Source organism: Neopsephotus bourkii, unplaced genomic scaffold, assembly GCF_033783945.1.
Source record: "Neopsephotus bourkii isolate Nb327-2 ecotype Australia unplaced genomic scaffold, CSIRO-AGI_Nbou_v1 NB_2, whole genome shotgun sequence".
Lineage (NCBI taxonomy): Eukaryota > Metazoa > Chordata > Aves > Psittaciformes > Psittacidae > Neopsephotus > Neopsephotus bourkii.
The window spans coordinates 801,962-827,942 of record NW_026900519.1 but is presented as its reverse complement, the minus strand read 5'-3'; the positions used below and the strand labels follow the sequence as shown (position 1 = coordinate 827,942).

Here is a 25,981-nt window from a genome sequence, read left to right as displayed (position 1 = left end):
TGGGATGGATGCTGTGGGCTTCGCCGCTTCTGTTGCAGTTGGACCTGCGAGGTGCTGCCTGCTCGTGCTCTGCATCCTGCCCTTGATGTGCCATCTGCGTCGGGTACCGCGCTGGCCCTCATCCCCCAGCTCTGCCTTGCTCTCATGTGGGGCCCTGATCCTTTTGGATCTGGGGTTGCTGGAGGAAACATCCCATCCCCGTTGCTTGTGGCAGCTTCTGTGCTCGGCTGGACACCCCCCATTCCCTGCAGGCCCTGGGCTGTGGGTTTGGGGCTGGTTCCTCACTGTTTGGTGCTCCGAGGCCGCGGTGCAGCAGTGCCAGCCCTGACCCATCCCAGCTCAGGGTGCCCAAGTGCCGTGGAAGGGGCAGGCACCAGCTCCGGGGAGCTGTGGGGTGCAGAGCGCGGAGGAGGCCGCATGTGGCTGCAGGCATCACTCGGGGAAAAGCCATCGGGGATAATGAAGGGAATAGTTTGTGCTTGGGCACGTGAGAGATGGGAACACGTGGGAATGGGGCAGGGAGGCCTTGGTGCTCATAGGCCTTTTGGCCGAGGCCTCTGCGGGGGTGCCACGCCAGCACCCCAAAGCTTCCTGCCAGGCTCCCACCCCATTCCCAGCAGTGTTTCCTTCTCTCACCACATTCCTTGCTCCTCCTGGCTGAATTCCTCCCCATGCAGTCCCCTTCTCACCGGAGCCTTTTCCAGCTCCCTGTGATCATAGATGGGGTCCCAGTGACCCCCTGCGCCCTGCAGCACCCATCACCCCTCCAGGGCTCTGTTTGCTGTGTCCAAGGAGGGGGACAAAGCCCTTCCTTAGGGCTGCCTTTCCCTGATGGGGCTTGACTTGGCTCCCTGCAGCTCAGCCCTTCCCTGGGGGGGGAACCCCAAGCCCTGAGCTCCCCCACAATGAAGCTGGTTGTGATTTGCCCTGCTCTGCTTTGCTGGTGCTGTTGGTGCCGCTGGATGCTGCCGCTCGCGATGTGTTCCCAGGCCCTGGGCTGTGCTTTGCTGCTTGTACCCCCCCCCCCCCCATAACTCCTTGTTGTTCCCCCCTAAACCGCGCTGCTCACCCCCATCCCATGGGTGCAACGTGGCCGTTCCTGCTCCCCGGGGCACAGCTCCGGTCTTGTCCCTCTCTATCCCAGCTTGGGATGCTCCACGCTCCCCCACCACCCCACTGCGGGCTCGGGGAGGATGTGGCGGCTGCATGAGCACAGCTGAGGTTTTAGTTCTAGGTATATGCAATAATCCCTCGCCACTTCAGCTGCCCGTTACCAGCAGTAGCTCTCTCTTTGCTCTTTCTGTCCATGTTTACTAATGTCAGCCCCATTATTTGTTACTGTAAGAGGATTTTTGTACGGTACTTCCAAAAAAAAACCAAACCAAACCCCACAAAACACCACCCCCCCAAAAAAAAAAACAACAAAAAAAAAGGAAATAAAACAGAATTCATGGAACTGCTGCAGGGAATTCTGTGGGAACAGGGAAGGGATTGGGACCCATCCCGTGCCTGGTGGCGGCAGAGCTCAAAGGGGGAACACCGCGTTCCTCCATTTCCAGCATTAGGAATGACTCCAGGGCAGAGCTGCCGGTGCCGGAGGGGGGGTTCAGCGCCTGCACCCCGGGCTCGGCTTCCCCCGGACCCCAGCGCTGCGGCGGGACCCGAGGGGGCCGGAGCCGGGCGGCCCGAGTGAGTCAGCGCCGGCGTCACCGGAGGGGCCGGTTGAGCGGGGCAGGAAGGGCGGGCGCAGCTCCGGGAGCGCTCATCGGGACAGCGCTCCCATGGCCCCCCCAGCGCTGCTGCTGCCGCTGCTGCTGCTGCTGGCCCCGGGGCTCGGCGCGGCCTCTGCCGCCTGCGACCGTGACCCTGCGCGGCTCTGGTGCCGCTCACCGGACATCACCGCCGCTGCCTGCAAGGTCAGAGCCGCCGGGGCCAACCCGCGGCACAGGGGACAACGGCTCCTTATGGGGCTGGGGGGAGCGGGGACCGCGCATCCCTGCGGCGCGGGCTGGCAGTGCCATAGGGGTGCTCAGAGCCCCCCTGTGCCGCGATGGCACCGCAGCGGTGCCCAGCGCCCCCCTGACCCCGACCCTTCCCTTTGAGCACTTCGTGTTTTTACACCCCGAGACAGTGGCACCACTGCAGGAGTGGGTGCCAAGGGGCTGCACCCCTCGGCGGTGGGCGCTGGGCTCCACTCATGGGGAAGTTGCTCTGGAAACCCCCGGCGCTGCAGGGCTTTCACTTCCCTTCCCAAACCCTCTCCCCCATCCCTGTGAATGCAGGGAGCAGGGAACAGCAGCCAAACCCCCCCCCCCTTCCACCGTACCCCGACCCCTTCCCGCACACAGGCTCCGAGCCCCTGCGCCCACCCCTCGCCCCCTTCGGCTGCCCCGGTGGAGCTGAGCCTGTTCTACGAGAGCCTGTGCCCTGCGTGCCGCAGGTTCCTGGTGCGGCAGCTCTTCACCGCCTGGCTGCTGCTGCCCCCCGAGGCCCTCAGCATCACCCTGGTACCCTACGGTAACGCGCAGGTAGGAGCCGCTGGTCGGGGTTGGGGACGGGCTCGTCCCGGTGCTGCCGCCCCCGCTCAGAGCGCTTGGTCCTGCAGGAGAGGAACGAGAGCGGGAAGTGGGAATTCCAGTGCCAGCACGGCCCCGAGGAGTGCTTGGGCAACATGATTGAGGTGAGGGGGAGGTCTCTGCCCCGTGGTGGTGGCGTTGGGGGGGGAGCTGGTGGTGATGGAACCACAGAATCCCAGCCAGGTTTGGGTTGAAGGGACCCTAAAGCTCATCCAGCGCCGTAGGCAGGGACCCCTTCCACTGGAGCAGCTCCAAGCCCCTGTGTCCAACATGGGAAAGGCTCCGGCAGCTCCCGCTCCTCCCGCACCCCGCGATGCACCCAGAGGCAGCAGAACCCAAAGCCCGTGGGGTCAGGGCTCCCTGGCAGGCACCTCCCCGGATCCCACCCGTGCAGCCCGGTGCCGGCTCCAGGCGCCTCAGACAAGGCTGAAGAGGCTGGAAGGACAAAACCTTCAGTGCTGGTGAACTCCTTCAGTGGCTTCTCAAAGCGGATCCGTGCGGAGGGCTGGGAAGCTGCTCTGGAGCACCAAGTCTCTCCAAAGAGCAGGTTCCTGCACCTTCTGCCGCACCGTGTGGCTCCAACTGCTCAGAGAATCAGGGAATGGGTTGGGTTGGAAAGGATCTTAAAGCTCATTGAGCTCCAACCACGGGCAGGGACCCCTTCCACTGGAGCAGCTCCAAGCCCCTGTGTCCAACCTGGCCTTGAGCACTGCCAGGGATGGGGCAGCCACAGCTTCTCTGGGCACCCTGTGCCAGCGCCTCAGCACCCTCACAGGGAAGAGCTTCTGCCTAAGAGCTCAGCTCAGTCTCCCCTCGGGCAGGTTCAAGCCATTCCCCTTGGCCTGTCTCTGCACCCTTGTCCCAAGCCCCTCTCCCTGTCCCCGCAGACCTGCCTGATGCACGAGGCCAAGAACTTCAGCACCTACTTCCCGGTCATCTTCTGCTTGGAGTCGGGCAGCTCCGTCACCGAGACCCTGGCAGCCGTACGTGTGTGTGTGTGTGTGTGTGTGTATGTGTATGTATGTGTGTGTGTGTGTGTGTGTGTGTGTGTATGTGTGTGTGTGTATGTGTATGTGTGTGTGTATGTGTATGTGTGTGTATGTGTGTATGTGTGTGTATGTATGTGTGTGTGTATGTGTGTGTATATGTGTGTATGTGTGTATGTGTGTGTATGTATGTGTGTGTATGTGTATGTGTGTGTATGTATGTGTGTGTGTGTGTATGTGTGTGTGTGTATGTGTATGTGTGTGTGTATGTGTATGTGTGTGTATGTGTGTATGTATGTGTATGTGTGTATGTGTGTATGTATGTGTGTGTGTATGTGTGTATGTGTGTGTATGTATGTGTGTGTGTATGTGTATGTGTGTGTATGTATGTGTGTGTGTGTATGTGTGTGTATGTATGTGTGTGTGTGTGTATGTGTGTGTGTGTGTATGTGTATGTGTATGTGTGTGTATGTGTGTGTATATATGTGTGTATGTGTGTATGTGTGTGTATGTATGTGTGTGTGTGTGTGTGTGTCTGTATGTATGTGTGTGTGTGTATGTGTGTGTATGTATGTGTGTGTGTGTGTATGTGTATGTGTGTGTATGTGTATGTGTGTGTGTGTCCCCTCGCCCCCCCGCTCCGGGCCCGCCCCGCTCTCACGGCCTCTCCCTCCCGCAGTGCCTCCAGATCTATGCCCCGCAGCTGGACAGGGCCCGCATCACCGCCTGCGTGCGGGGGGACACCGGCGCCGCCCTCATGCACCGCAACGCGCAGCGCACGGAGGCGCTGGACCCGCCGCACCAATACGTGCCTTGGGTCGTGGTTAACGGGGTACGGACGGGGTAAAAGGGGGGTGGGGGGGAACCGGGGCCGGAGCGGCCCTGAGTGGCCCCGTCTCTCACACGCAGAAGCACACGGACGAGCTGCAGGCACAGGCCGAGGCGTCGCTGCTGGGGCTCATCTGCCGCCTCTACCAGGTGGGATCCCGGTGGGAACGGGGAACGGAACCGGGACCTGTCCCTGTCACCACCGGGGCTCTACCGGTCACTCTCTGCCAGGGGGAGAAGCCCGAAGCCTGTGGGAGCTCACGGATACCGGAGGCCCCGCCTCGCTGCCGGCGCTGAGGGAAGGTGTGGGAGCACCGGGGAGAGAGCAATAAAGAGGAAGGGTTCGGTTGAAAACAACAGGCTCCGGATGGGGCGTTGGGGGCGGTGCGGCTGGGGCTGACCGGGACCAGAGCCACCGGGGCCGCCCCGGTACGTGTCATGGCGGCCGCCTGTGCCTCGGTACGTGTCATGGCGGCCGCCGGAAGCGGAAGAGTTTGCGTCACAGGCTGCGCCCTCTCTTCCTCGTGCCGGTGGTGGTGAGCGGGGGCAGGTCCGGGGTAACCGGGGGGGGGAGGGGGGGGGAATGTAGCGCCGGTATCGGGGGGCACGGCTCCGGTACCGGTACCATGGCACGGGTCACGGGTAGCGGGAGCAAGGAACTGGTACACGGGGGGGCACGTGTACCGGAGCACGGCATGGTACCGGTACCATGGCACGGGTACAGGGGGGCACCGGTACTGGGAGCATGGCTCGGGTACTGGGGACAAGGCACTGCTACAGGAGGGCACGGGTACCGGAGCATGGCACAGTACCATGGCATGGGTACCGGGGACAAGGCACTGCTACAGGGGGACATGGCATGGGTACCGGGAGCATGGCACAGACACGGGGCACATGGCACGGGTACCAGAGACAAGGCACTGGTACAGGGGGACACGGGTACTGGAGCACGGCACGGTACCAGTACCATAGCACGGGTACCAGGAGCATGGCATGGGTACAGGGGGCATGGCATGGGTACCAGGGACAAGGCACTGGTACGGGGAGAATGGGTACTGGAGCACAGCATGGTACCACTACCATGGCACACGTACCAGGGGTACAGCACCGGTACCGGGGGCACACCATGGGTAATGGGGTCTCAGGGCTGTTAGATCAGTGGCTCCCAGGTTGCTACGGGAGTGTCTCCATCCCCACTGACCCCCCGCCCGCAGGGGCCTGCAGGATGCTGGCACGGGGCTGGCGGCGGCTGTTCACGGGGCGGCTGCTGCTGCTGACCAACACGGCGAGCTGCGGAGCCATGCTGGCCACCGGGGACGTGCTGCAGCAGGCCTGGCACTGCCGGCGGCACCCGGGCACCGACCTGCAGCCAGCGCGCACAGGTGAGAGCGGAGGCAGCGGCACCCATGACGGTGCTGAGCTGAGCTCTGTGGGGCAGGGACACACAAGGGGGAAAGGGATCAATCCAGAGGGACCTGGGTGCGCTGAAGTGGTGGCCATGGGCAAGCTCATGGAGCTCAGCAAAACCAAGGGCAAGGTCCTACACATGGGTCAGGGCAGTCCCAGGCACAGCCACAGGCTGGGAGGAGAAGAGGCTCAGAGCAGCCTGAGGAGGAGGACTTGGGGGTGCTGGTTGATGAGACAATGAACATGAGCCGGCTTCAGTGTGCGCTTGCAGCCCAGAAACCAACCGTATCCTGGGCTGCATCAACAGGAGCGTGAACAGCTCCTTGTGCACCTGAAAACCTCTCTGCAAACCCCCAGGAGCTGATGTTGTGAGCCTGGAGAGGAGAAGCTGCGTGGAGACCTCAGAGCAGCTTCCAGTGGCTCAAGGGGGCTGCGAGGATGCTGGAGGGGGCCTCTTCATCAGGGACTGCAGTGATAGGACAAGGGGTGATGGGTTCAGACTGGAACAGGGGAAGTTCAGGTTAGGTATAAAGCAGAAGCTCTTCCCTGTGAGGGTGCTGAGGCGCTGGCACAGGGTGCCCAGAGAAGCTGTGGCTGCCCCATCCCTGGCAGTGCTCAAGGCCAGGTTGGACACAGGGGCTTGGAGCAAGCTGCTCTAGTGGAAGGGGTCCCTGCCCGTGGTTGGAACTGGAGGAGCTTTAAGTTCCCTCCAACCCAACCTATTCTGAAGCCATGATTTATGCCTATAAACTCATCCTCATTCCAATGGAGCAGGAATTAGGCTCCAGCTCCCCAGCACCACACTGAAGCCTTTGTGCTGCCCCCAGCACCACATCCGCTGCCGGCTCCGGGGCCCTTGGGGAGCCACATGAATAATGCAGGGGTGCTCGGTGTTGTGTTGCAGGGCGGATGTTCGCCGTGGGCTGCAGCATGGGCCCGCTCATGCATTACTGGTACCTCTGGCTCGACGCCGCCTTCCCAGCGCGGGGCGTGAGGGGGCTCAGGACCATCCTCAAGAAAGTCCTCATGGACCAAGTGGTGGCATCGCCCGCCCTGGGCGCCTGGTACTTCCTGGGTAGGTGCCTGCACCCTCCTTGCACCCATGGTGCTGAGCTCCGGAGCAGTGCCATGCACTGATGCTGTGTCCCGCAGGCATGGGCACGCTGGAGGGGCAGGCTCTGAGGGAGAGCTGGGAGGAGCTGAAGGACAAATTCTGGGAGTTTTACAAGGTAAATCCACCCCCCTGAACGTTCCCTCCTGCCCTTGGGTTTCATCAGGTCCATGGGGGCCCCTTTGCTCTGTGAGACCCCCCCCCTCTGCAGCGCTGTGAGCGGTGCTGGTGGCCTCAGCACAAGGGCTTGGAGCTGTTGGAGCGAGTCCAGAGGAGGCCATGAGGATGCTCAGGGGATGGAGCAGCTCCTGCATGGAGCCAGGCTGGGAACATTGGGGCTGTTGAGCCTGGAGCCTGGAGAAGGCTGCGTGGAGACCTCAGAGCAGCTTCCAGTGTCTGAATGGGGCCTATAGGGATGCTGGAGGGGGACTCTTCATTAGGGACTGTAGTGATAGGACAAGGGGTGATGGGTTCAAACTGAATCAGGAGAAGCTCAGGTTGGATGTAAGGCAGAAGCTCTTCCCTGTGAGGGTGCTGAGGCGCTGGCACAGGGTGCCCAGAGAAGCTGTGGCTGCCCCATCCCTGGCAGTGCTCAAGGCCAGGTTGGAACAAGCTGCTTTATGGAAGGTGTCCCAATGGCAGGGGTTGGAGCTGGAGGAGCTTTAAGGTCCCTATAACCCAAGCCAGGCTGTGACTCCAGTTCCTTGCTCTCCACAGGCTGACTGGTGCGTCTGGCCCGGGGCTCAGCTCATCAATTTCCTCTTCGTCCCCCCAAAGTACCGGGTGATTTACGTCAACGTGGTCACGCTGGGCTGGGACACGTACCTCTCCTACCTCAAACACAGGGTGAGCCCCAGCACCGGGCGTGCATCCCCATCATAGCCGAGCCGGGCTCACCCCATACCCAGCACCTCTGCTGTTTTCCAGCCCGGCACCCCCCCGAGCACGGAGCACAGCCAGCGCAGGGCCGGGATGTGAAGGAGCTGCTCTCAATGGCAGCGTTTTCGGAGCCTTCTCCCCATGGTGAGATGTTTTGTGGGCATCGCCGTGGTTCAATCCCCCCCATCACAAGCGATGGTTGGAGACCATCACCGCCGCCTCTGTTCTTGCTGCTTAACTCATCCATTGGCCGCAGCACTGGGGTTGTGTTGGGAACCCATCGATGCCCCAGGGTAGGCTGTAAAGCGGTTTCTCTCTCCATCCACAGAGCCCATGGCGTGGGGAGGAGCTGCTGCAGCTCCGCTTTGCCCCCTCCGGACAGGTCCATTTGCCCTTCTCCAGGGCAAGCCTGGCCCCTTGCTCCTGTTCCGGCTGCTTGGCAAAGAGGACGCTGCCCCTGTGGAGCCTCAGCCCCGTTCCCTGCTGCTGCTCTGTCCTCAGAGCCGGAGCCGCTCAGCTCCTCCCCTCCCCAGCCCCACGCGTGGGCTCCTGCAGCCACCCAGTGCCTATAAATAAGAGCGCAGCCACGGCTGAACCCATGCGGAGGCACTTGGGTGCTTCCAAGGCAATGGTTGGGCAGGGTCCGGCCCCTCACCAGGACCTTGCCTTGTTTCCAGCATCAATGGGAGCTGCCTGAATGTTGGCTCTCCTAAAGCTTAACCCAGTGCCTTGGAGCTCTAGCTTCAGCCCTCCTGTGTCCCCCCCAATGCACCAAGGGGCCACCCGAGCTGCAGGAGCCTTTTGGAGGATGCTCATGACGAAACCAGATCCATTTTGGCTCCTCTTTGGAGATGAGGTCGGCAGCGGGGCCGTGGGTACAGACACGGGGGCGCCCCCCCCACCCCGCGCCCGCAGTGACCCCCAGAGGCCAGTGATCAGCAGTGATTTATTTCTTCACACCAGTTCTGGAATACAGTGATTTTTAGGAAATTTGTCCTTTTTCTTTTTTTTTTCTTGTTTTTTTTTGTTTTTTTGACACTTTTGACATTTGTACAGTACAGAGTTAACTCTTCCATAAGTAAACTTCACAAAAAAATAGGAAAGGGGAAGGGAAATGGGGTTTGCAGTCAGGGAAAGAGGAGGAAGGGAGGGAAACCTGGAAAATAAAAACACAGAGCTCCAAGAAAAAATAAATAAGAGGGAAGCAAGACCTCCAGGTCCAGGTTTGCTCCAGGAACATCCACGTGGGCACAGTCTCCACAGAAGCACGGTACTACAGGAACACAGGAGGAGCCGAACGCCCCGTAGCAAATCAGCAACACAATGGTCCCCACGGAGGCAAAGCCGGGGTTGGACCAAGGTCCCCATCCCCAAAGCAGGGCTAACTTGCTGCAGGCCGAGCTCTCGGGGTTGCATGTGAGGAAGGGAAGGGGGGGGTTCTGGGGGTACCTTTAAAGAGGATTTCTCTTGCCAAGATATTCACAAGCAAGGTTACCACAGAGAGAAAGGAAACCTGGATGCACCAACACGGCCACAGCACGGCAGGTCACGCACAGCGTCACTTCTACACCTATTTACAAGGGGTTCTTCTTTATGTACAAGGAGGAAGACGGCGGGAGCATAAATTAGCATCTATTTATACAAATAAACAAGAGATAGGAAGTATCCATCCATCTGCGGGGGGGGGGGGGGCGGAGCCGGGCACAAAGAGAACCCCCCCCCCCCAACCAAGGAGCTCTTTGGGAAGGCCAGGCTGGGGATGGGGGCATGGGGAGGCCCAGTGGGGATCTGAGGTTTGGGGGGGGGGGGTCCCACTGCAGCTCCCCAAAAGGGCAGGGGTGCATCCCTGCTCCCAAGGGAGGGATGGGATGGGGGGGTGAGCAAGAAAACAGTATTCCTCAAGGAAAAAGGGGGTTTTGGAGCGCTTAAAAGCAGAACAAGGGGGGGGTTCTACCAGCCAGGCTTAAAAATAAATTAAGGGGATGGAGGGGGCAGAGCCTAACTGAAGGGGGGCTCCTAGAGGGGCTGCAGCCCTTTCGGAGGTATCAGCAGCAAAAGCCCCCATGGGACCCCCCCAAGAAGAGGGGCTCAGGGGGAGGAGAGGGGGCAGGATTGGGGTGCACTGACCAATATTGAGGGGTGTTTTGGGGGGGGAGGGGGGGGGGCTGGTCCTAGCAGGCACAGTCCTGGTGCGGGGGGGCCTGCTGGTCCGTGAGCTGGGGGCCCTGCTTGGCGCCGGTGACGGCCGGGTCGGCCGTGTCCAGGGACTCCGACATCTTCTCGCAGATGATGTCCACCAGGCGCTCGAAGGTCTGCTTCACGTTGATGTTGTCCTTGGCGCTGGCCTCGAAGAACTCAAAGCCTGGAGGATGCAGGCAAAGGAAAGGGAGGGGGGACACAGGGACACAGGGACACAGATCAGGGCTGTGCCCAGCAGAACCCTCCCCGGCTCCTCCTCCCATCATTAACTATTGAAGGGATGCGCACGCCTGGACCACCCGGCTCCATCCTTGCCCCTGCAGCCACCCAGCTCCATCCCCTCGGCAGGTTTGTGGTGCTGCAATAGGAAGCAGCATCACACACACACACCCCACCGGTGATGCTTTATGCACTGAGGGACAAGTCACCATGCCCTCAAAGCAGAAAGATGAGGGAATCCAGCCCTGAACTCAATGACATGGGGCAAGGGGGGCTCACCCAAGTGCTCAGCGAGCTGGCGGCCCTTCTCCGAGGAGACGACGCGCTCGTCCTCCATGTCACATTTATTCCCCACCAGCAGGACCTGGGCGTTGTCCCAGGAGTAGGTTTTGATCTGGGTGGACCTTAGGGGAAGGGAAAAAGGGAATGGATAATGGGGGAGGACAGAGAAGGGTGATGGGGGTGCTTGGGAAAGGTATTTTGCAGGGGGAATGGACCCCCCACAACCCTGTCCGAGTGCTCACCAGTCCTGCACAGCGTTGAAGGACTCCTCATTGGTGATGTCGTACATCAGGATGAAGCCCATGGCACCGCGGTAATAGGCGGTGGTGATGGTGCGGTACCGCTCCTGGCCGGCTGTGTCCTGGGGCGAGAGCAGCACATCAGCACCGTGCCACCCATCCGGGGACAGCAGCACCGGCATCACCACCCCCCCATCACCACCACAGCAAAGCAAACAGCCCCACGGCAAGCACACATCACACCCAGCGCCGGGGGTCTCACCCAGATCTGCAGCTTGATGCGCTTGTCGTTCCGGTAGATGGTCTTGACCTTGAAGTCGATGCCGACGGTGCTGACGAAGGCGGGTGTGAAGGAGTCGTCAGCGTACCGGAAGAGGAAGGAGGTTTTCCCCACGCTGCTGTTGCCGATGATGAGGATTTTGAACATGTAATCGAAGTTCTGGTCCGAGGATTCCTTCTGCCCATAGCGGGAGTCGGTAGCGGACGCCATCTGCAAGGCAGGGAGAGAGGAGAGGCCGTGACGGGGATGGCGGCGGTGGCAAACGCACCCGATGCCAGGCCCCGGTGTCACCGGTTTCCCACTGGGGCAGGCATGGTTTGATCCTATTTGGATTGGGATGAGCCAGCTGCCACCAACACGGCCCCAAAGGAATCTGCAGGGCCAGGATCCATCACCCCCAACGCAGCCACCCTAAGAAGGTGCTGCATCAAAGATGGGGTGCAGAGAACACAGCAAAGGGGGGGGACCACAACCCTGGCAAAAGGGGGACCATGACCCCCAGCAAAGGGGGGGAACACAACCATGGCAAAAGGGGGTACACACGACCCTGGCAAACGGGGGGGGCACCATAACCCTGGCAAAGGGGGTAGACACGACCCTGGCAAAGGGATGGACATAATCCTGGTAAACAGAGAGACCACAACCATGGCAAAAGGGGGGGGGGGGGGGTACCACGACCCCAGCAACGGGACTGCAGCTGCATTGAGGGCGCTGCAGCCTCTCCCGCATCTCCCCTGCAAAATGGCACCTGCAGCAGTGCCCGCACACGCCGTGCTCGGTGCTGCGGGAGCCGCGATGGGAGGTGCGGGGGGGGGTGATGCTGGGATGCAGGGGATGGGTGGATGCGGGGATGCACGGCCCCCCCCCCAATACATCTCCCCCCCCCTTCCCCAACACCGCTGCAGTCAGCTTCCCGCTGCTCCCCCCCATCAACCGGGTACCCCCCCCCCAGGTACCGGCGGTCGCCGGTACCGGGGGTACCCGGTTGATGGTGGGGGAGCAAGAAAAGGGGGGGGGGGATGTCGCTCGCTCACCTCCACGCCGCCTCCTCCTGCAGCAACTGCAGAGCCCGGGTGACGTCGCGCTGGGAGGGAGGGGGCGTGGCGTATGTAAATGACGGCGCAACGTCATCAAAGGGAAGCGCTGATTGGTCGGCAGCGCTCTGCTATAGCCGGGAGCCGGGCGGGGTTGGTGGGCGCCGTCGGGCTCCCCTAAGAGCGGCGCAATGGTACGGTCCGGCGGACCCATTGCCATTAGGGAGGGTGGTAGCTGTTCCCCGCTGTAGGGAAGGCGAGCCTGTCGCGATATGACGCCCTATCGCGACGCCCCGACCCCCCCCTTTCAGGCCTGCAGCTTGACCCCGTCCCCAGACAGGGGTACCTGGCTGTGTACGCCATATCCTGCCCGAGCCTCGAGGGGATTAAGGGGAGGAAGCATATGGCTGCTCCACAGGGATGCGTCAAGGAGGCATGGATGGAGCTGCACACCCTTAGGCTCTGCTGGGTGCAGGGATATGGCCCTGAGCCTCCGCAGCATCACGGCTCAACCGGGAAGCAGGGATGGATCCAGCCGCACTGGACCTCCCCCGGGCATGGGCTCCACCGCCCTCCTTAGTGCCTGGATGATGCCGCCCCTCAGCCAAGCAAGGGGTGAAAAGGGTTTTTCCATCAGCTCCCGCCCCGCTCCCTGCCCCTGGGGCTGGATCTGGAGCTCTGGGAGCCTGGTTCCCATCAACCTGCCGGCGCCCAGCTCCGCTCCATCCGGAGACAGGAGAAGGGGGGGGGGATGATGCCGAGCACCCGCCTGCGAGACGGGGCTGGCACCGCTCCACCCGCCGGCTCCTGCGGCACCCAGCGCTGGGATCCAGCAGGGATGCGAGAGGAGCGCACAGGAACCGGGGCCCCGATGGGGCAGTGCCACGGGTGGGGGACGCGTTTGCAGCCGTAAATCACCGTTGGGAGCGATGCGGAAGGGCGAGGGGACGGGCTCAGCGCCGCGCCAAGCCGGCGGTTCAATATTTACCTTAACCGGTTGCGTTTGGCAGCGAGGAGCAAGCTTTTGTTCAAACATAGAGCAGGGGGCCCCCTCCCCACCCCTCCCCGGGTGCTGGTAGGAAACGGGGCCACCAACCACGGGGGGCATTGGAACATCCAAAGCTCGTGTTCGGAGGGGAACAAACCAGGTTTAATCTCTGGGAAGTGAAGGGAGACCAAAAGGAACCTCAGGGGATGCCCAAGGCCCCTGTGGAGACACAAAGGGGGGGGTCACAGCACCCGCTGGGGCCCCAAGTGCAAAGTCCAAAGGCAGAGTTTCGAGTGCTGATGGCAGAGCGGGACCGTGTCCTTCTGACGTGAGTGCCCCGGGGGGGGACCCGTTTGAAAACGTGAGTTACAAAAGGCTCGGAGCCGTGAACCTGGCCCTGAATAAATAAACCACGGGCACCGGCGCTCGGAAGCCCTGAGGATGCTGGCACCAGCACCCTTACCCCCCGAGCCGGCCCTCCGTGGGGCTGTGTTGGGCCAGGGGCCGCCTACAGTGATGTCAAAACGCCTCTGGCCCCATGGAGGACCTCGTCCACGGAGCCCTGTGAGGCTCCACGTCCCCACGGCTGGGGCTGGGGCACAGTGCTCCCAAGCCCTGTCTGAAGAGCACAGGGGCCGTTCCAGCCCTCCCACAGGCTGGGTGGGAGCAGGGGGCAGCCGATGGGAGAGGGTGAGCAGAGTCCTTGTGCCCATCAGGACCCCCCGCATGGGGACACACTTTGGGTCCCTCCGTGTCCCTGCGGTGGTGATGCTGTCACCATGGCAGTGCCCAGTCCCACATCCCTGCGGCAGCGAGGGGGACCCACGGCCGGTGCTGCTACGTGCCCAGGGGCAGGAATGTGACGTTGCCCTCCGTGTCCAGGCACAGCCCCTCAGGCCGTGGCTCCGAGCACCCACTGCCACCGCTGTCCTTTGGCATCGTCCCCTCCAGTGCCTGCCGGTTGTCCACATCCCTGGGGCAGGTGACGGGCAAGTCCCGGTCCCCAGGGCCGGGTGACAGGCACTTGATGTCAGCCGACCCCGAGTCATCTGTGGCTGGTGTCTTGGAGCCACTGTTGTCCTCCTCCAAGGGGCTCTCTGCGCCCTCCGTGTCCAGCTCCCCCTCCTCTTCCTCCTCCTCCTCCTCCTCCTCCAGTGTCAGCTCGAACTGGAACCTGTCGGTGCTGGCAGGGGATGCTCCGTGCTCCACCGGCGGTGGGGATGGGCTGCGCGGGATCATGCTGTGGTACCATTCCCGGTTGTCCTCCAGCGTGTCCAGGAGCTCCTGCGCATCGGGGTGCACCAGGTCTGCCCACGTCTCCCACAGCGGGTGGGCAATGAAGTCGATGAAGCCCACCTGAAAGAAGGCAAAGCTGAGCCCCCAGCCCTAAACACTGTGAACCCCCCCCCTCCAGCCCCCCCCATGATGCTGCCTTACCTGGGACTTCTCCACAGAGGCCGTGTGCTTGTCGCACATGGGGCTGATCTCCATGCCCTTCTCCCGTTCCTGGTCCCCTTGGCGGAAGAACTCCACCATGACGCGGTCGGTCCATTGGCGGTACAGCTCCAGAGGCTTGGTGGGGTTGCTGAGGTCGGCGCAATGCACCATGTTCTGCAGGACCTGGGTAAACAGGGGCACAGAGCTGAGAACATCGGGGCTGCTCAGCCTGGAGAGGAGAAGCTGCAAGGAGAGCTCAGAGCAGCTTCCAGTGTCTGAAGGGGGCTACAAGGATGCTGGAGAGGGGTTCTTTCATCAGGGACTGCAGTGATAGGACAAGGGGTAATGGGTTCAGACTGAAACAGGGGAAGTTCAGGTTAGATATAAGGCAGAAGCTCTTCCCTGTGAGGGTGCTGAGGCGCTGGCACAGGGTGCCCAGAGAAGCTGTGGCTGCCCCATCCCTGGCAGTGCTCAAGGCCAGGTTGGACACAGGGGCTTGGAGCAAGCTGCTCCAGTGGAAGGGGTCCTTGCCCATGGTTGGAACTGGATGAGCATTAAGGTCCCTTCCAACCCAACCCATTCCCTACTCTATGACACAGCCACGGCATCACTTCACAGTCTTCTGTCCCCCAGGGCCACCCCCCTATGCCAGGAACCCCGTTGGCCATGGCCGATGGTGTTGGGAGATGCAGTGGCACCAAACAGGACATCCCAGTCCGGAGCCAGGACCAGCGCCTGCAATGCCAGGAAGGGTTCCCTGCATCCCTGCACTCACCTGGATGCGGTCGGAGTAGTTGTCCAGCAGCAGCACCCCCAGGCTCGTCACCTTCTTGGTCTCCACCATTGTTTTCAGATCCGCCAGCAGATTCATGTGCTTGGACATGTCCGTGGCCAGCACCTGGATGGGACAAGTTGGGAACGGGGCTCAGCCTGACCCCCCCACAAACCCCCCCCCAGATCAGGGCTCCCCATACCATGTCGATGACCATTTTGCGCAGCGACTGCCTCTGCTTCTTGCTCAGGTTCTGGAAGATGTCGCAGTTCTCCTCCTGGAGAAGCTTGAAGCCCACGGCTAGGTGATGGTTCTCCAGCACCGAGGCGTCGTTGTACATCAGCGCCAGCTCCGAGTCTGCAGGATGGCACCGGTCACCCCGGGGTGGCTGCTGGAATCGAGGGTCCCCCCCGTTCCCCTCACCACCACCACCATCATCTCCATCCCTGCACCCCAGCTCACTGGTGTTGATGAGGAACTGGTTGGAGACACCAGGGTGGTCAACGTCATGGATGGCGCTGGCGAAGATAGCAGCCATGATCTCCAGGTCCGTAAAGACAGCCTAGGGATAGTGGGAAAAGGTGTTCCAGATGGGCTATAGCCCTGCCAGATGCAAGTGGTGGCCTTGGGTGAGCAGGGCTCACCTCCAGAGCAGGCGTGGAGAGGAGGACATGGGTGGACTGGGCTACATCGGCGGCGTGGATGCTGTTGTGATAAGCCACATCAGCGTGGTAGTGGTCCTCCAGTGTCAGCATGTAGGTGATGAAGGTGTCAACGGGGATGCGGAACGTCTTCATCAGGTCACGCTCCTGCAGGGGGGAGCAGGGGTTGGCTCATCCCCATCCATGCACGGGGACAGGGATGGAGCCATCCCACTGGGATGCTCACCTGGAAGATGCTGTACATGAGGACCGTCAGCGGGCGGTTGCCTGAGTACTCAGCGACTTTGAACACGTTGAGCCCCCACTTGTTGGTGTCCTCCAGCTCCTGAGGACCAGAGGGAGCGGGGTCCATGTGGGGCCAGCACGGGGGACCCCAGGGCCGGCCGGGTCACCCACCTTGGCCAGCAGCGCCTCCTGGTCCGTGCGCACCCCGAAGCGGGGGATGCCGGCAGCGGCCAGGCTGGAGCCGTGCTTGAGCTTCCTGACGCCGCTGATCTGGGACATGGGGCGCTTCCGCCGCTCCTTCTCCTTGTCCTTGGCCGGCACCGAGGGGAGCTCCACCTCGTGCTGCTTGTCTGGGCCGGCACAGGGCACCGTGAGCAAGGTGGCAGGGAAGGGGGGACCCTGCTGCCGGCAGAGGTGGCACCGAGGTGGGGGGGGCCTCACCCAGGAAGGTGCTGGAGATGTACTCGGAGACCTGGTTCCCGGAGCGGCTGGTCTCGGAGAGCTGCGTCAGCTCCCGGCTCAGCATCCTCTTGAACTGCGGGCAGCGGGCAGGGATCAGCGGCGGGCAGGACCCTGATCCCCCCCCTCCCACCTCCCTGGGGGCTCTATGGATGCTCACCTTGTTGGAGGCCATCTCGCCCACCGAGTGCCGCGTCTGCAGCGTCTCCAGCTGGTCCAGGCACCAATCCAGCTCCTCCAGGGTCTCCCGGGAGAGCTTCTGGTGGGCATCTTCTGCTGGGGACACACGGGATGTGCCGGTGGCACGGGGACCCGCAGGGTCCTGGCTGCAGCATGTCCCTTGCCAAGCCGGTGGATGGGAACACAGGGGGGATGCAGGGAAGCAGCCAGGACCAGGGGTTGAGCTCAAGCATCCCTGGGTGTGGGGCTCAGCCCCGTTGCACCATCCCCATCACACACAGCGTGCCCCACTGGCCCCATGGGGTGACAGCCAAGCCCGGGGCTCCCGCGGGGCCCTGCTCATGCTGGGTTTTATTAATGGAAGGTTTGACGTCAACCGGAGCCTTCCCACCACGGGAGGAGCTGCCGAAAACCAGGCATGGATCCCAAAGGACAAAGCCACGGTGCAGGAGGGGCCTTGCTGCACCCCAAGGGACCAGCAGGACCCATCCTCAGGGATACAGGGCCAGAGAGGTCACCGCAGGAGCAGCATCACCCCGTTCCCCACCGGCACTCACCACTGAGGCTGGCCTTGCTCCCAGAGGGGAGGCTGCTGCTCGATCCTCGCCTGTGGAACATGGGGGGGGTCAGCAGACGGGACCCCCATAGCGGTCGCCCCCTTGCCATGGGTCAGAGCCTGTTCCAGACCCCTGCCCTCCCCATCCTGTGGCCAACTCACTTGATGCCGGCGCGGTCCTGCAGGTGGGTCAGGTTGCTCCGGACTGTGCGGAGACTGGCCAGGACCTGGGGGGGGGCAAGAGGGAGATGGGGCTGGGTAGACCCCACCCGGGGACCCCAACCCCAGTGCTGGGCATGGGGACAGCACCCACCTGTGCAAAGGGAGTGACAATCATGTCTTCTCCATGCCTGCGGGAGCAAAGGGAGTGTGAGCCAAGGGAGGGCACCGGGGGGGGGTCCCGGTGGACCGGAGCCGGGGGGGGGGCACTCACAAGTCGCTGGCGATGGAGGAGTTGCGGGACATGGCCTTTGGGGACAGGTCATAGTCGCTGTCGGAGCGGTACAGGAAGGACTCGCGGCGCTGGCCATGGGAGAAGGTGCCTTGGAGGACCAGCCCCGCACCAGGGCTGGCCTGGGGGTCCAGCACGGCCCGGCCGGGGGGGCCATTCTCCAGGTCAAAGCTGCAAAGGGAGAGGGGATGAGGCTGGAGCGGGACCTGAGCCCATGGGCACAGCTCGGCAGATGCCACCCGGTCCCTATCATGGTGGCTCCTGCAGTGACACCAGTCACTGCCCAGCCTGCTCCTTCACCCCCATGCTGAGAACAGGCACGGCTCAGCGCATGTGGAGTCCCTCATCCCCAGTGCGGGGTTAGCAAAGGGGGGGTTGTCCCGTGGCACCCAGGTCGTGATGCCCTGGGAAGAGCCAGCTCCTGCCTGTGCCCAGCACCACAGGTCCCGACTGTCCCAAGTCCTCGAAAGCCCCAAAGCCTCCGTCCAGCCTGGTTCAGGGCGCAGCGTCCCATGGGGAGGACAGAGTCCAAGCCACGGCACGGAGCCAGAGGATGTCAAACGACAGCAACCACTGGGGAAGCCAAGCCTTGGCCCTTGGGGACACCCCAACCAGAGCCACCAGGTAGCCACACGGGTCTGAGGCAGGGGTATAAGGGACATGGGGACAGGGACAGTGGCCCCACCATGGTGGCTGTGGCTGCTTCACCCCCCTCCTCCTGCTCCATCAGCGCTGGGGTCATGGGAAAGGCTGCAGGAGGAACACAGCCAGGGCTCTGTGTCCGTGTCCCCCCCCACCACCACCACCATGGGGACAGGGACAAGGGACCCCAGAGCACCGGGTGAACTGGGGGAGCTCATGGGGCCACCCCCCCCCCCGCACCGCCGGGTGCCCAACACCTACCCGATGCAGGAGTGCCTGCGGGACGGGCACCGGCTGCCCGGCTGCATCGCCCCGGTGCCCGCGGCGCGGCCGTCCCCGGCACTGGCAGCACCGGGCAGGCACCGGCTGTGCCACCCCGAAGCCCTTTGTTTTCCTGCCTCGGCTTCGTGTCCCCGATGGTACCGGGCACACAAAGCCCCATTGTGGCTCCGAGGGGTGATGTCTGTGTCTGTGCCCAGCCCAGTGACAGCCCCGAGCCCCCCGGGATGGGCAGGGGGGGACACGAGCCCCCGCACCGGGGCTGATGCCGAGTGGAACCCCCTTGTTTCGGTGGCAGGATGAATACCGGCCGTGCGGGGCCGGGGCTGCTATAAATAGATGCTGTTGCTGCTGAGGAGGGATCTGCTGATCCCCATAGCAGCACCCACCAGCACCCCAGGGTGCGGGCAGGGGGGCACCCCAAAACCAGCCCTATGTAGCTCCGTGGTGGGAGGGCAGCGAGTGCCTGCTTGTGCCGTGGTGGCTGCTTTGGTGCTTTGCTGTGCAGGAAAAAGCCCCTTTTCTCTCCCCACTACGCCCCCCCACCCGTGCCATGGAGCAGACGCCTGTCACCTGCAGGGTCCCTGCGTGCCCATCACTGCAATGAGTGTGCCCGTGCTCAGCCCTACGGACCCCCCCCCCCGCTGTCCCCTGCTTGTCCCCCACATCCCTGTGGCTCCACAACCTTGGGACTTGCCACAGCATTGGAGGGAGCAGGGGGGGGGTTCAACACTGACCCCATCCCTGCAAGTACAAACCTGGAGCCTCCTCCAGCCCTTTGCCCCCCAGCGTGCCCCCCTTCCGCCCCTTACCAGAGGGGATGCGCCACCGTGAAGCGCCGCTGCAGGCGGATGCTCTGGTTCATCCGCAGCTTCCTCCAGAGCACGGGGGAACCGCGGGGGGGGGACGCGGCGGGCGAAGCCCCCGGTGAGCGGGGCGGGGGGGGCAGCATGGCCCGGCACAGGGACCCCCCCGCTGCGGCGCCGCTGCGGAGCAGGAAACGCGCGGCCGCCCCAGCCCCGGCCCTGGGAAAGTTTCCATTCCCCCCCCCCCCGCTCCGGGAACTCAAACAAGTGCCTGGCTCCGGAGCGCGCAGCGCGTTGGGCCCCCCCCCCGCGCTGGTCCCCGGTGCGCGGGCACGTGGCCCCTCGCTGGCCCCCGGCCACCCCCGTGTCCCGAAAGGGCAGCGGTGCCGTGCCCGCGCACCGGGGCCAGCGGGTGAACCGAAGGGACAGACCCAGCGGTGCCAGGCAGGGACGGGGCTGAGGCCGGAGCATCCCCGGACACGCGGTGTGGGGCTGTGCCGCTGTGGGAGCCGGGAGCGCCCCGGTGCCTGCTGAGCCCCGGTCTGAGGCAGGGAGCAGCGGGATGAGGCCGGCCCCGCTGGATGGATCCCGGCTGTTCCCGACGGACACAAAAATACCCAGCAGCTGGCAGGGAATCAGAAGGGACAGCCCCCCCCCTTCCTCCCCCCATAACAGCACCGCAGGGACCCCAAAACCGACGGGATAGGGGTGGAAATGTCCCCAGAGATCATGGGGACATCAGGGCAGAGCTGCCCTCCCAGCCCCTGGGACATCAGGACAACCAGTGCCCGTCCCCAGGACACCCAGTGCCTGTCCCCTCCGGGCTCGGCTGTCCCCATCGCACACGTGTCTGCGGCGAGTGACACCGGAGCCCCGTCCCCCCGGCTGTGCCAGCCCCGTGCTGTCCCCAAAGCCGGGCTGGGACGCGCACGGAGGAGGGGAACGGCCCAAAAATAGCCCTGAAGCGGGGCCGGAGCCACAGTGGGAGGGGAGGGACCGAGGTCAGCCCCGGGCAGGCTGGCAGCCGGCTGGGACACGGGATGGAAACAGGGACGGGGGGAACGGAGAGAGGGGTTGAGGACAGGAATGGGGACAGGGATGGGTGATGGGGAGAGCCGGGATCGGCATGGAGGGGACTGGAACAGAGACAGGGACGGAAAGAACGGGGACAGGGGATGAGGGTAGGGATGGGTGATGGGTTAAAGGGGATGGGGCAGGTGGAGACGGAGGGGATGGGAATGGGGACAGGGATGAGGACAGGCATGGGTGATGGGGTAAAGGGGATGGGGCAGATGGAGACGGAGGGGATGGGAATGGGGACAGGGATGAGGACAGGCATGGGTGATGGGGTAAAGGGGATGGGAAAGGTGGAGACAGAGGGGATGGGAATGGGGACAGGGATGAGGACAGGGATGGGTGATGGGGTAAAGGGGATGGGAAAGGTGGAGACGGAGGGGATGGGAATGGGGACAGGGATGAGGACAGGGAAGGGTGATGGGGTAAAGGGGATGGGGCAGATGGAGACAGGGGATGGGAATGGGGACAGGGACGGAGGCGATCGGGACAGACCGGGGCCGGAGCAGCAGGGACGGCAGTGGCAGGGTCTGTCCCACGCCGGCCGCTGGCACCGGTCTCTGCCGGTGTCGGTGTCCCGGTGCTGCTCCCCGGTGCCGCTGTCCGCCCTCCGGTGCTGAAACCGGGAGCGGCACCGACGGCAGCGCCGTACCCGGTAACCCCATCCCGGTGCCACCGGGGCGAGCAAACACCTTCCCTTCCCCCTCCCCCCCCGGTTCCGCTCTTACCGGGGGGGTTCGGACTCGTCGCCGCTGCTGGGGCCGCTCTCCTCGATGGTGAAAACCACCCGGGAGCCCTCGGGCTGGGGGCCGCGGGCCGCCTCCGCCAAGCGGCAGCCCAAGGGCGGCAGCAACGGGCTCCCAGAGAACCGCCGGCGGACAGCGCCCAGCGCCGCTCCCGACGGGGCGGCATCGGCGGCATCGCGGCAGCGCTGTGGAGGAGCAGGGCAGCGGTGAGGGGCGCGGGTCCCGGTGTCCGTGTGTCCCCCGCTCCTCGGAACGGGGGTCCCTGCCCAGTGCCCTCCCCTTCCACGCCGCCGTTATCGGGCGCCGGTAGCACGCGGGTACCCCCTGCCGGGCACGGTGCCGCGCTGCACCCCGCGGGTACCGGCGGGGGGGGCACTGCCGGTGCACCGGGAGCGATGCCCGCAGTGCACGGAGCCGCCGAGACACCCCCCCCTCCCCGCCACCCCCCTCCCGCGGGACCCCGCCTGAACCCCCCCGGAGCCGGCGGCAGTTACGGAGGTGAATAATAATTAACCGCCCATTAAGGGGATAATTAACTCCGCTGAGCGCCGCCGTCCCGGTTATTGCTGCCCGGGGGCCCGGCGCTGGGACGCTCCTACCGGGGACACCCCCTTCCCCCCGGTCCCGGTTTCGGTCCCGGTCTCACCTCCGCGCCGAGGAAGGGCAGCGCCGTCCGGCTCCGTCGCATCGCGGTCCCTGCTTGGGGGGGGGGAGCTCAGGGAGCCGCGGCCGCCGGTGGAGGGAGGGGGGGAGGGGGGTTCGGCGGCGGGACCGGGACCCGCGGGTTCCTCCCTCCTGTGATTTACGGGCACCGGGGCTCGGCCGCTGCCCGAGCTCGGGCCCCGCTTCGGGTTTCAGGTGCCCCCAAAGGCCGTCGGGGGCCGTTGGGCCGAGCTCAGGGGGTGGCCTCCGTTCTTTGGCACCCACCGAAGCCATGGACCCGCTGGTGCCTCGTTAACAATCAGCCACGGGCACCCGTTACCCGCTGTCTGTGCGGAACCGGGGCACACTGGGGGTGACTTATGGACACCCCCCCCCCCGTAGTACTGAGCCCCCCCAAGCCCTGACCAACACCGGCAGCACCCTCAGCCCAGGGGATGCCAGGTCCCGGTGTGAGGGTCCCCCCCTGCCGCCTGCCCCCAGCCCCTTACCGGCGCCCGGTCCTCGCCGCGGCCCCGGCCGAGTGCAGCGGAGCAGAAGGAAGGCGATGTGCGTGCCTGGCTGCGCGCTCCCTCCCATCCCATCCCATCCCATCCCACCGCGCCGGGGGGGGGGGGAGGGTTGCGTGGCCCCCAGCATCCAGCGCAGCACCGCAGCCACCCCCGTGGCCTCCAGCCGGAGTTGGGGGGGGTACCCCAAAAGCGGTCGAGGCCTCCCCCCCCCGGACCGGGCTTTGTCCCTGGGGATGGAGCAGAGCAGAGGGGAAACCAGAGCCAAGGCAGCAGCTTCTTTATTGAGCAGCGGGGGGGTCACCTGGGTTGCTCTAGGAAAGAGAGACAAAGAGTGGGGTGAGTGCCCACAGCACGGACCCCACTGCTCCCCCCCCCCGGTCACTGCCGGTTCCCCCCCGCCGCCCCCCCGGTCCCTCCCGCACCATGGGCACCTCGTCCAAGTGTTGGAACTGGGGGGTCCTGCGCCGGGACAGCCGCACCAGCATCAGCGCTGCTCCCGCCACCAGCAGGCAGATGAAGAGGCAGATGATGGAGACCACGGCAGGGCTGGGTTTGGTGGGGGGCTGCGCTGTGGGGTTGAAATGGGCACCCCGTTACCCTCCATAGCATCGCCAAGCCTTGTGCCCAAGCACCGCAGAGGGTCTTGGGGAGAGGAGCTCAGAACTGGCTCCAGCTCTCACTGCCAGCACTGGTCCCACCCCTCACAGCCCCAGTACCCAGCTCCCACATCACCTCCAGGGTTAGGGATAGGGTCCAAGGAGGATGGGGCGGCCCAGGGGGGCTCTGGGCTCACCCAAGGACCAGCATCCCTGAGCCCCTCTGCCCCATCCTGGGAGCAGGGGGTTTAGGGGGTCCCAGGGCTGCTGCTGTGCCCATGGCCACAGGTCCAGGGGCTCCCTCCCTGCACAGTGCCCCCCCCCGGCCTGGCTCTCACCGGAGCTGCCAACCACAGCGCTGGTGCCCATGGCTGGTGCTGTTCTGGTGCTGGTGGGACCGGGGCTCATTGCGGGTGAGCTGGGAGCGGGAGAGGGCTTGAAGGACCCGGGTGAGGATGGGGCTGGTGCTGCCGTGGAGCTGGGGGGATGCCCTGTGGCTGTAGAGCTGGGCACGGCCGTGCTGCATGGAGATGGTGCCATGGTTGTGTTGGATGGAGATGTTGCTTCCACCGAGCCCGGTGTCCTGGATGGAGATGGTGTCGTGGTTGTGTTGGATGGAGATGTTGCTTCCACCGAGCCCGGTGTCCTGGATGGAGATGGTGCCGTGGTTGTGTTGGATGGAGATGTTGCTTCCACCGAGCCCGGTGTCCTGGATGGAGACGGGGCCATGGTTGTGTTGGATGGAGATGTTGCTTCCACCAAGCCTGGTGTCCTGGATGGAGATGGTGCCATGGTTGTGCTGGATGGGTTTGTCAGAGCTCCTGGTGATCCCGTTATCCCAGAGGGAGACGATGCTGTGTCTGGGTGGGATGAAGATGTTGGTGCTGCTGGATCTGATGTTGCAGCTGGGTCAGAAAAAGGTGCCTCAAGCACCGTTGAGGCCGGCGTGCTGGATGGGGACACTGCAGTGCCTGGGCTGGGAGGAGGTGGTGTAGATGCTGCTGCTTTGCTGGTTGGAGACACATCAGCAGTCCCTGTGCCAGAAACAGATGGAGACCCATCGGGTGTCCCCAGGCTGGTGGCTGTGACTGAACTGGATGGGGATGGTGACACTTCTGTCCCTGAGCCAGTACTGTGGCCATGGGCTGTATCTAGAGCGTGGAGGAGAGACCTGCTCAGCAAAGACACAGAGAGGACCAGAAAACCGGGATTTGGCCAATAGCAGATCCCACAAACCCCGGGTCAGGAAGAGCCTTGTCCCAAGCCATCCTGGCACAGGCACAGTGCCGCTGGGGACAAACATGTAGTAGGCATGTGCATGGCACAGGGACATGTGCCAGCCAGGCCCCTGTGGCACACACCAGACACATCCGAGCCGTGGCCACGTGGGACATGGCAGCGTTTGCTGGGCACTGCCTTTATCTGCCTTACCCTGTTTGCACAAGAGGAGGAGCAGGGCCAGCCTGGCCCCATGGCACAGCCAGCACCCAGCATGCCCAGTGCTGGGGGTCCCCATAGCCACCAAGCCCACCAGGATGGGCCATTCCCACCCATTCCCATGTGCTGGAATGGCAGCAAACGCCATCGCCAAGCGCTCAGCATTGGGGGCCAGCTTCTGTGCTGGGATAAGTGTAAGGAGGCACCTCAGTGTGCAGGGGGGATGCTGGGGGTCCAGGCTGGAACAGGGGGCCCACAACAGCACAAGCACCGGGGTCCTTTACCCCAGGGTGGTACCGGAGCACCCGCACCCCCATGAGCCGGTTTGGCAGCACCAGAGCCGCATCCTGCCCCCAAAAGGGGCTCCTGGGACCCCCAGGGTGTGCGTGCACCCCCCCCCCCTTCCCCGGTGCCATGGGGCTCCGGACACCCCCGGCAGGGCTGGATGCGGCCCCACTGAGCAGGGCAGGACCCCCCAGTAACCCCATCCTTGTCCCTCCCCAGTGCTGCAGGGCCAAGGCGGCAGGGGGGGGAACACGGAGCCCCCGCCCCCGGTGCCACCGGCGCACACAGCCCCCACCGGGACCCCCATCCCCGGTACCTGCAGCCAGCAGGGCAGCGGCGCAGCAGAGCAGGAGGCGCAGCGCGCACCGGGCCATGCCACCGCACCGGGCACCGGCACCGGCACCGGCCCCGCGCCGCCGCCTTTATCCGCCCCGGGGGAGGCGGGGGCCGCCCCGCCCGCAGCGCCTCCTGCTGGCAGCGCAGCGCAGTGCAGGGACCCCCCCCCCCGCCCTGGACCGGGAGCGCATCCCGAGCACCGGGAGCCAGCGCTGGGGGGGATATGGGAGATGTGGGGACAAAGGGACCCGGGCACATGGGGACAAAGGGATGTGGGGACACGGAGTGCAGGATCACGGGCATGTTGGGACACGGGAGACTCGGGCACGCAGGGATCTGAGGACACAGGGATGTGGTGACCCGGGGACCTGGGAACGAGGCCATGTGAGGACACGGGGACAGCAGAGCCGGCGCTGGAGGCAGCCGTGGGGCTGCACCGAGCCTGCGGCCGCGCCGTCCATCCCCGCACATCCGGGGCGCAGCGCAGCCATGTTCCGCGTGGCGGGGAGGCAGCTTCCTCCGGGAGCCCAAACCCCGGCCGCCACCACCCCGAGCACGGCCCCGGTGCCCCAGGGACCGCGGCGAGCCCGGTGTGGGCACGGCCCAGGCGGGACATGGCAGGGACAAGGTCCCCGCATCCCTGGGTGCTGCCCCATGGGATGGAGCCGGATCCAGGCTCCGCAGGTGGCGGACGAGGAGGAGCCATGGAGGTGCCAGGAAGCCGAGGCGGTTGCCAAAGCCCAGGGAGGAGCTGCGGAGGCTCAGCCCCAGCGGGTGCTGTGGGGTGACCCCGGGGGGGGCCAGGGCAGGGGGGTCGGACCCCCCCATAGAGGCACCA

The 25,981-nt window shown here is 64.3% G+C and overlaps 7 protein-coding genes across 9 annotated transcripts in view; 4 read left to right on the top strand and 3 right to left on the bottom strand.

The window, feature by feature from the left end:
* MPV17L2 (MPV17 mitochondrial inner membrane protein like 2) overlaps positions 1 to 8,001 on the top strand; it is a 56,293-nt gene extending 48,292 nt beyond the window's left edge. The window contains exons 2-6 of the mRNA XM_061359962.1: positions 5,605 to 5,772; positions 6,702 to 6,872; positions 6,950 to 7,026; positions 7,626 to 7,754; positions 7,836 to 8,001. Coding sequence (XP_061215946.1) covers positions 5,616 to 5,772; positions 6,702 to 6,872; positions 6,950 to 7,026; positions 7,626 to 7,754; positions 7,836 to 7,886 — 585 coding nt within the window. The 5' untranslated portion in view covers positions 5,605 to 5,615 and the 3' untranslated portion in view covers positions 7,887 to 8,001. The remainder of the gene's footprint in view (positions 1 to 5,604; positions 5,773 to 6,701; positions 6,873 to 6,949; positions 7,027 to 7,625; positions 7,755 to 7,835) is intronic.
* Positions 1 to 25,981, top strand: part of PGPEP1 (pyroglutamyl-peptidase I) — a 67,950-nt gene that overhangs the window by 20,141 nt on the left and 21,828 nt on the right. The gene's annotated exons all lie outside the window — the stretch shown is intronic.
* Positions 1,782 to 4,747, top strand: IFI30 (IFI30 lysosomal thiol reductase). The gene is made up of 7 exons (XM_061361729.1): positions 1,782 to 1,916; positions 2,349 to 2,528; positions 2,606 to 2,680; positions 3,464 to 3,559; positions 4,242 to 4,394; positions 4,472 to 4,540; positions 4,622 to 4,747. The coding sequence occupies exons 1-7, from the start codon at positions 1,782 to 1,784 to the stop codon at positions 4,685 to 4,687; spliced, it is 774 nt and encodes a 257-aa protein (XP_061217713.1). The 3' UTR covers positions 4,688 to 4,747.
* RAB3A (RAB3A, member RAS oncogene family) lies at positions 9,214 to 11,216 on the bottom strand. Its single transcript, XM_061358404.1, has 4 exons — positions 10,989 to 11,216; positions 10,730 to 10,848; positions 10,485 to 10,609; positions 9,214 to 10,149 (listed from the first exon to the last, which is right to left on the bottom strand). The coding sequence occupies exons 1-4, from the start codon at positions 11,214 to 11,216 to the stop codon at positions 9,959 to 9,961; spliced, it is 663 nt and encodes a 220-aa protein (XP_061214388.1). The 3' UTR covers positions 9,214 to 9,958.
* PDE4C (phosphodiesterase 4C) lies at positions 13,454 to 21,992 on the bottom strand. 3 transcript variants are annotated; one of them, XM_061353623.1, is made up of 16 exons: positions 21,964 to 21,992; positions 21,300 to 21,502; positions 17,753 to 17,941; positions 17,633 to 17,669; positions 17,482 to 17,546; positions 17,324 to 17,370; positions 16,744 to 16,859; positions 16,566 to 16,659; positions 16,296 to 16,474; positions 16,126 to 16,224; positions 15,882 to 16,046; positions 15,700 to 15,799; positions 15,440 to 15,594; positions 15,241 to 15,363; positions 14,466 to 14,648; positions 13,454 to 14,384 (listed from the first exon to the last, which is right to left on the bottom strand). In XM_061353623.1, the coding sequence occupies exons 3-16, from the start codon at positions 17,782 to 17,784 to the stop codon at positions 13,866 to 13,868; spliced, it is 1,914 nt and encodes a 637-aa protein (XP_061209607.1). In that variant the 5' UTR covers positions 17,785 to 17,941; positions 21,300 to 21,502; positions 21,964 to 21,992; the 3' UTR covers positions 13,454 to 13,865. The 3 variants fall into 3 exon arrangements, with proteins under 3 accessions (XP_061209607.1, XP_061209708.1, XP_061209787.1); XM_061353724.1 differs by having other exon boundaries at positions 16,744 to 16,856; XM_061353803.1 differs by lacking the exons at positions 21,300 to 21,502; positions 21,964 to 21,992 and adding an exon at positions 18,674 to 19,010.
* CIST1 (colon, intestine and stomach enriched 1) lies at positions 22,745 to 25,200 on the bottom strand. The gene is made up of 4 exons (XM_061358141.1): positions 25,124 to 25,200; positions 23,424 to 24,236; positions 22,912 to 23,057; positions 22,745 to 22,800 (listed from the first exon to the last, which is right to left on the bottom strand). Exons 1-4 carry the CDS (start codon positions 25,179 to 25,181, stop codon positions 22,768 to 22,770), a joined length of 1,050 nt encoding a protein of 349 aa, XP_061214125.1. The 5' UTR covers positions 25,182 to 25,200; the 3' UTR covers positions 22,745 to 22,767.
* The window catches only part of REX1BD (required for excision 1-B domain containing), a 124,063-nt gene continuing 123,260 nt past the window's right edge, over positions 25,179 to 25,981 (top strand). The window contains exon 1 of the mRNA XM_061360845.1: positions 25,179 to 25,182. Within this exon, the coding sequence (XP_061216829.1) occupies positions 25,180 to 25,182 (3 nt within the window). The 5' untranslated portion in view covers position 25,179. The remainder of the gene's footprint in view (positions 25,183 to 25,981) is intronic.